The sequence below is a fragment of the Pristiophorus japonicus genome, unplaced genomic scaffold (genome assembly GCF_044704955.1).
Source record: "Pristiophorus japonicus isolate sPriJap1 unplaced genomic scaffold, sPriJap1.hap1 HAP1_SCAFFOLD_1357, whole genome shotgun sequence".
Taxonomy (NCBI): domain Eukaryota; kingdom Metazoa; phylum Chordata; class Chondrichthyes; family Pristiophoridae; genus Pristiophorus; species Pristiophorus japonicus.
In genome coordinates, this window is record NW_027251026.1 from 10,180 (window position 1) to 18,015 (window position 7,836).

General features: G+C 52.0%; 1 protein-coding gene across 1 annotated transcript; it reads left to right on the forward strand.

The window, feature by feature from the left end:
* Positions 1-2,934: 2,934 nt before the first annotated feature.
* LOC139242500 (vacuolar protein sorting-associated protein 37C-like) lies at positions 2,935-6,546 on the forward strand (the record flags this gene model as incomplete). Its single annotated transcript, XM_070870387.1, has 1 exon — positions 2,935-6,546. A coding segment is annotated over one exon (549 nt), but the record flags the coding sequence as incomplete, so codon positions are not given.
* Positions 6,547-7,836: the final 1,290 nt, after the last annotated feature.

Sequence of the window (7,836 nt, forward strand, 5' to 3'; positions counted from 1 at the left end):
CGGCATCCCACCACTAAAACCCACCTACTCCCCTCTCCGCAACATCGCCTGTCTCCGTCCCGATAGTGTGGTGTTTAGCCGTGGCTCAGTGGGGAGCACACTCGCCTCTGAGTCAGCAGGTTGTGGGTTCAAGTCCCACTCCAGGGACCTGAGCGCACACATCAACGCTGACGCGCCATTTGCAGTGCCGAGGGAGTGCTGCACTGTCGGAGGTGCTGTCTCTCCGATGAGACCTTAAAGCGAGGCCCCCTCTACCCCCTTCGGGTGGCCGTAAAAGATCCCGTGGCACTATTTCGAAGAAGAGCGGGGGAGTCATCCCTGGTGTCCTGGGCCCAATATTTATCCCTCAATCAACATAACAAACAACAGATTGATTATCTGGTCATGATCACATTGCTGTTTGTGGGAGCTTGCTGTGCGCAAGTTGGCTGCCGTGTTTCCCACATTACAACAGTTTCCCATGTTACATATTACAATAGCCAGGCCCAGTCGCTGCCGGAGGCCCATCAGGCTGAGCACCCCCTCGGCCTGCGAGCAGCATCGGAGCAGGCCCGGGAGCGGAAGGAACAGCGTGGAGGCCTAGCCCATCAGGCTGAGCACCCCCTCGGCCTGCGAGCAGCATCGGAGCAGGCCTGGGAGCGGAAGGAGCAGTGTGGTGGCGACCACTCCAGGGAGTAGCACGTGCCAGAGCAGGAGGGCGACGGCAGTGAAGAGGGGCATCACCAAGGTTCAGGTCGGTGATTGGAACATGGGCAGGTACAGCAGGAGCGACGAGGTCGGGGCGAAGGAACGGCGAGAGATTGTAGAGGGACGTGACCGGGACCCGGGAGAGGCATGAGTTCGGGGCCCAGGGGGCAGCACGGGCCCAGCCCACACTGCGATATGTGTGCGCGCACTAGGTCCGTGCAGCAGAGCTGGTCTCCAGTTAGTCCTGGTTAACCCTTGCCACTGGACCAAGACCAAGCTCTGTCAAGCCCCGTGTGGTGGTTTGTGTGTAACGGTCACTCCACGTTAAAAAAATCCACGCACAGGTATCTTCCACCCTTCAGGATGTAGTTCGGGACCTGGAATATTAGGTCCTTCATTGAAACACCTGTGAACTTTTTGACGTGGAAGCAAGTCATCCTCGATTTGAGGGACTGCCTATGATGATGATTATAACAGTGCCTATACTCCAAAAGTACTTCATTGGCTGTAAAGCGCTTTGAGACATCCAGTGGTTGTGAATGCTCGCTCTTTGATGACTTATCCACCCATTGAGTCTCACTAACTTTGCATGGGGAGCAATTAATAGAGTAACGTTTACATAGGCAATTCCATTACCAGTGTAATTATAGCGTGACACGTTTACATAGGAAATTCCCATTATAAATGTATTAAAGTATTATGTGGCAAAATGTGAGGTTATCCACTTTGGTAAGAAGAATAAAAAAGCAAATTATAATTTAAACAGGGAGAGATTACAAAATGCTGCCGTGCAGAGGGACCTGGGGCTCCTTGTGCATGAAACACAAAAAGTTAGTGTGCAGGTACAGCAAGTGATCAGGAAGGCAAATGGAATATTGGCCTTTATTGCAAGGGGGATAGAGTATAAAAGCAGAGAAGTCCTGCTACAACTGTACAGGGTATTGGTGAGGCCACACCTGGAGTACTGTGTACAGTTTTGGTCTCCATATTTAAGGAAGGATATACTTGCATTGGACGCTGTTCAGAGAAAGTTCACCAGGTTGATTCCAGAGATGAGGGGCTTGTCTTATGAAGAAAGGTTGAGCAGGTTGGGCCTATACTCATTGGAGTTTAGAAGAATGAGAGGTGATCTTACTGAAACATATAAGATTCTGAGGGGGCTGGACAGGGTAGATGCAGAGAGGATGTTTCCCCTCGTGGGGGAATCTTGAACTAGGGGGCATAGTCTCAGAATAAGGGGCCGCCCATTTAAAACTGAGATGAGGAAGAATTTCTTCTCTCGGGGTCTTTGGAATTCTCTGCCCCAGAGAGCTGTGGAGGCTGGGTCATTGAATATATTCAAGGCCGAGATAGACTGATTTTTGAGTGGTAAGGGAATAAAGGATTATGGGGAGCGGGCGGGGAAGTGGAGCTGAGTCCAAGATTAGATCAGCCATAATGTTTTTGATGGCGGAGCAGGATCGAAGGGCCAAATGGCCGATTCCTGCTCCTCTTTCTTATGTTCTTATAATTATAGCGTGACACGTTTACATAGGAAATTACCCAATATAAATGTAATTATAGCGTGACGTGTTTACATAGGAAATTTTCATAAATGTAATTATAGCGTGACACGTTTATATAGGAAATTCCCATTATAAATATAATTATAGCATGAAATGTTTACATTGGAAATTTTCATTATAAATGTAATTATAGCATGACGTGTTTACATAGGAAATTTTCATAAATGTAATTATAGCGTGACATGTTTATATAGGAAATTTTCATTATAAATGTAATTATAGCGTGACATGTTTACATAGGAAATTTTCATAAATGTAATTATAGCGTGACACGTTTATATAGGAAATTCCCATTATAAATGTAATTATAGCGTGACATGTTTTATATAGGAAATTTTCATTATAAATGTAATTATAGCGTGACGTGTTTACATAGGAAATTTTCATAAATGTAATTATAGCGTGACACGTTTATATAGGAAATTCCCATTATAAATGTAATTATAGCGTGACATGTTTATATAGGAAATTTTCATTATAAATGTAATTATAGCGTGACGTGTTTACATAGGAAATTTTCATAAATGTAATTACAACGTGACACGTTTATATAGGAAATTCCCATTATAAATGTAATTGTAGCGTGACGTGTTTACATAGAAAATTTTCATTATAAGTGTAATTATCGCGTGACACGTTTGCGGTTTTTAATATTGCTGCCTGATTTCCGTTTGCGTTGCAGGAGCTGGCGGAGAAGTTTCTGGAAGGCCAGTTTGCCCTGGAGGTGTTTCTGGAGCAGTACAACGAGCGGCGCAAGCTTGCTCACCTCCGTCGCGTGCGCATCGAGAAGCTGCAGGAGATCCTGAGCCGGCCACAGCAGCCCGCCGCGACGGTGACCCCCGACCTGCCGGAGCCCCCCCACCCCCAACCCAGCCAACGCCTGCCCCAGCGGCCGCCCCCCCCCAGGCCGTCCGCCATCCAGCCCAGTCCAGCCGCCCATCCCGCTGCCCTGCCCTACAACCCCAACCCCGGCGTGGCGGGCGTCCCCCATCAGGTGATGTCCCCTTACCCCGCCATCGCCGGCGCTGCCCCACCGCACTTCTACCCCCAGCCCAGCCCGCCCCTGTGCCCCTACCCCGTCCAGGCCCAGTTTCCCGCCGGCCAGCCCCCTTACCCCACCTACCCCATGCCCATGTACAACTGTGGACCCTCCGGCCCTCCCCCGCTCCCGCCCCGGCCTGGGTACAGACAGCAGCCCCAGCCCGGGTACCACATGCCGCAGCCCTACTAGCCCCACCAGGGCGGGAAGGAGCACCCTGCTTACTGCCTTTGGGTGTCGCAGTGTGTTCGTGTGTGTGTGCGCGCGCGTGTGTAAATATTATACAGATTATAGTATTTATTTTGGCCCGGATTGAGCGTCCAAAGATATTGGCTGGGCGCTCGCTCCTGTTGGCATCCGATTCAGCTCCCCTTCCCTCCGGCAGCGTGGCGTGTTCGTTCTTCCTCATCACCTCACCGCTCGAGGGCTTCTCCTTGGGTATCAGTCATGGCTCAGTGGGCAGCACTCTCGTCCTCTGAGTCAGAAGGATGTGTGTCCGAGCCGGTCGACACTGGGCAGTGCCAGTACTGAGGGAGTGCCGCGCTGTCGGAGGGGGCAGTACTGAGGGAGCGCCGCGCTGTCGGAGGGGCAGTACTGAGGGAGCGCCGCGCTGTCGGAGGGGCAGTACTGAGGGAGTGCCGCGCTGTCGGAGGGGCAGTACTGAGGGAGTGCCGCGCTGTCGGAGGGGCAGTACTGAGGGAGCGCCGCGCTGTCGGAGGGGGCAGTACTGAGGGAGTGCCGCGCTGTCGGAGGGGGCAGTACTGAGGGAGCGCCGCGCTGTCGGAGGGGCAGTACTGAGGGAGTGCCGCGCTGTCGGAGGGGCAGTACTGAGGGAGCGCCGCACTGTCGTAGGAGGCAGTACTGAGGGAGCGCCGCACTGTCGTAGGAGGCAGTACTGAGGGAGCGCCGCGCTGTCGGAGGGGCAGTACTGAGGGAGCGCCGCACTGTCGTAGGAGGCAGTACTGAGGGAGCGCCGCGCTGTCGGAGGGGCAGTACTGAGGGAGCGCCGCACTGTCGTAGGAGGCAGTACTGAGGGAGTGCTGCACTGTCGTAGGAGGCAGTACTGAGGGAGTGCTGCAGTGTCGGAGGGGCAGTACTGAGGGAGCGCCGCACTGTCGCAGGAGGCAGTACTGAGGGAGTGCTGCAGTGTCAGACGGGCAGTACTGGGGGAGAGCTGCACTGTCGGAGGGGCAGTACTGAGGGAGTGTCTGTCTTTCAAATGAGATTTTCAATTGACCAGTCCCCCAGCCTTAAAAACCTTTTGAGGGTCGAGAATTGCAGATTTTGTGAAGAAGTGCTTCCTGACATCACCCGTGCATGGTCTGGCTCTTAATTTTAGCGTAACGTTGCCTTGTTCTGGACTCACCCACTGGAAGAAATAGTGTTTCTCTATCCACCCTGCCGAATCCTTTAATCATATTAAACACCTTGTTTAGATCGCTCATTAATCCTCTCGGAAAGTATACAAGCCTGCCCCCAACTGTCTGCATCATGCATGAGCCCATGTGGTGGGACCAGCGAGCTATTCGACTGTGAAAGCATCGCAACAGAGGCCGATGCTGCCTTCCATCGATTTTGTGTTGGTACTAGTCGGAGCACCTAATTTCTTGGGTGCTATTCTCCAACATCCTTATTATCCAGTACTCTATCCTCTCATACTCCTTCACGGGGAGGACTGATGGGCGTGTAATGAGATCTCCTCCCTCTCTAACCCAGGGGTCACTGGACAGTGATCAGGAACAGGAACCCTTGCTGATTTCACCCTCTCTCTCTAACCCAGGGGTCACTGGACAGTGATCAGGAGCAGGAACCCTGGCTGATTTCCCCTCTCTCTCTAACCCAGGGGTCACTGGACAGTGATCAGGAGCAGGAACCCTGGCTGATTTTCCCTCTCTCTCTAACCCAGGGGTCACTGGACAGTGATCAGGAGCAGGAACTGTGGTACTGAGGGAGCGCTGTTCTGTCAGAAGTGCCGTCCTTCGGTTGAGACATTGACCCGAGACCCTGTCTGCCCTCCGCGGGACAGCTGCTTGTGAAAGCGCTACCATCTGCAGTCCGCTGTCACTTGGCCTTTCCTCACAGTCTCTCTCTCGCCTGTTGGAATTGAACTTAGTGAAGGGACAGTGACTCTCTGAGCTTTTCCTCTTCCTTCCTCCTCTCGATCAGCCTACCAGGTTATGGCCCCTCTGCGCAGTACGGTGCAGGTCACAGGCATGACTCTCACACCTGCCCCAGTCCCGTTTTGGACACCGACACCGATAGCGGATTGAGGACGAGCCACCTGCAGCAGCCGAATAGCCTGCTGACGCCCGCTCCCCCACCCCCCCCTGGATACGCACGAGACCGGGGCTGGCCTCCCAGTGAGGGAGTGGCATGACCAGGGGGTATAACGGAGGAGAGAAACGAGTTTTGGACATGGATATCGGGGTGAGGCTGTGCAGCTCCCTGTAGCCGAATAGCCGGCTGGTCGCCCTCTGGTTTCCACGAGAGAGGGGGCTGTGCTCCCAGTGAGGGAGTGGCAGGGCGAAGGGGTGTAACCGAGGGGGAAACACGGGAATCTGGGTGAGGCTGCGCAGCACCTTGTAGCCGAACAGCCAACAGGCTCACTTGATGCCCTCTGGATTTGCCAAGAAAGGGGCTGGGCTACCAGTGAGGCAGTGGGAGGTCTAAGGGGTAGAACCAAAGAGCGTTTTGGGGTATCGGGGTTAGGCTGTGCAGTTCCCTTTGCTGACGCACGCCGCCTGGATTTGCATGAGACCGGAACTGCGTTCCCAGTGAGGGAGTGGGAGGACGACGCCTTTGGACATGAGTATCTGGGTGAGACTGTGTTGCTCTCTGTGGCCGAATAGCTGGCTGGTTGCCCTCTGGATTTGCATGCGACCAAAGCTGGGCTCACAGCGCCTGCAGCCCAGCGAGAGGGAGTGACAAGATGAGGGGTGCATCAAACACAGCGAGGGATACAGCAACCAATGGAAGTTACAGAACCACTACGCTGGTTTGATACTGATTGCCTTTTACAGCTTTCTAAATGCAGCGTTCACGCTGCAATGCTGGTTCCAGATGAATGTACTGAATATTTACACAGGTGATTATCTTCAGGGTTTGCTTTCTCTTAATTTCAAACTTTCCTGTGATTCTCTTACAAAGTATATGATTGTAAAATTAATTTGAATGATTCTGGAGTGGTATATATGAAATATATGTAAAAGATCAAAATCTTTGCCTTTGTATTAACCAATTAAAATTGTCTCTTGCCTTGTTTGTACAGTGTATGTATTCCCAACCCTGCGTTGAAATAAGCATTTGACAGGATTTTTATTAAAGGTGATGGGAATAAGATCCCCTTATTACACATACCCAGAGCAGATACAGAGTAAAACTCCCTCTACACTCTCACATCAAATACTCCCAGGGCAGGAACAGCACGGGCTGAGATACAGAGTAAAGCTCCCTCTACACTGTCCCATCAAACACTCCCAGGGCAGGTACAGGGGGTTAGATACAGAGTAAAGCTCCCTCTACACTGTCCCATCAAACACTCCCAGGGCAGGTACACCAGGGGTTAGATACAGAGCAAAGCTCTCTCTACTCTTCACCAAACACTCGCAGGGCAGGTACAGCATGAGGTAGATAGAGAGTAAAACTCCCTCTAAACTATCCCATCAAACACTCAGGACAGGTACAGCACGGGTTATATACCGAGTAAAGCTTCCTCGACACTGCCATCAAACACTTCCAGGACAGGTACAGCACGGGGTTAGATATAGAGTAAAGCTCCCTCCACACTCTCACTTCAAACACTCCCAGGGCACATACACCATGGGTTAGAAACAGACTAAAGCTCCCTTTACACTATTCCATCCAACACTCCCAGGGCAGGAACAGCATGGTTAGGGAGAGTAAGGCTCTCTATTGCCTGTGCCATCAAACACTCCCAGGACAGGTTCACCACGGGTTAGAGAGCAAAGCTCTCTCTACACTGTTCCATCAAACACTCCCAGGGCAGGTACAGCACGGGGTTAGATACAGAGTAAAGCTCCACCTACACTGTCCCGTCAAACATTCCCAGGGTAGGTCCAGCACGGGGTTAGATGCAGAGTAAAGCTATCTCTACACTCTCCGATCGAACACTACCAGGGCAGGTACAGCACGGGGTTATATACCGAGTAAATCTTCCTCGACACTGTGCCATCAAACACTCTCAGGACAGGTACACCACGGGTTAGATACAGAGTAAAGCTCCCTCTACACTGTCCCATCAAACACTCCCAGGGCAGGTACAGCACGGGGTTAGATACAGAGTAAAGCTCCCTCTACACTCCCATCAAACACTCCCAGGGCAGGTACAGCATGGGTTAGATACAGAGTAAAGCTCCCTCTACACTGTCCCATCAAACACTCCCAGGGCAGGTACAGCACGGGGTTAGAAACAGACTAAAGCTCCCTCTACACTATTCCATCCAACACTCACAGGGCAGGAACAGCACGGTTAGGGAGAGTAAGGCTCTCTCTACACTGTGCCATCAAACACTCCCAGGACAGGTT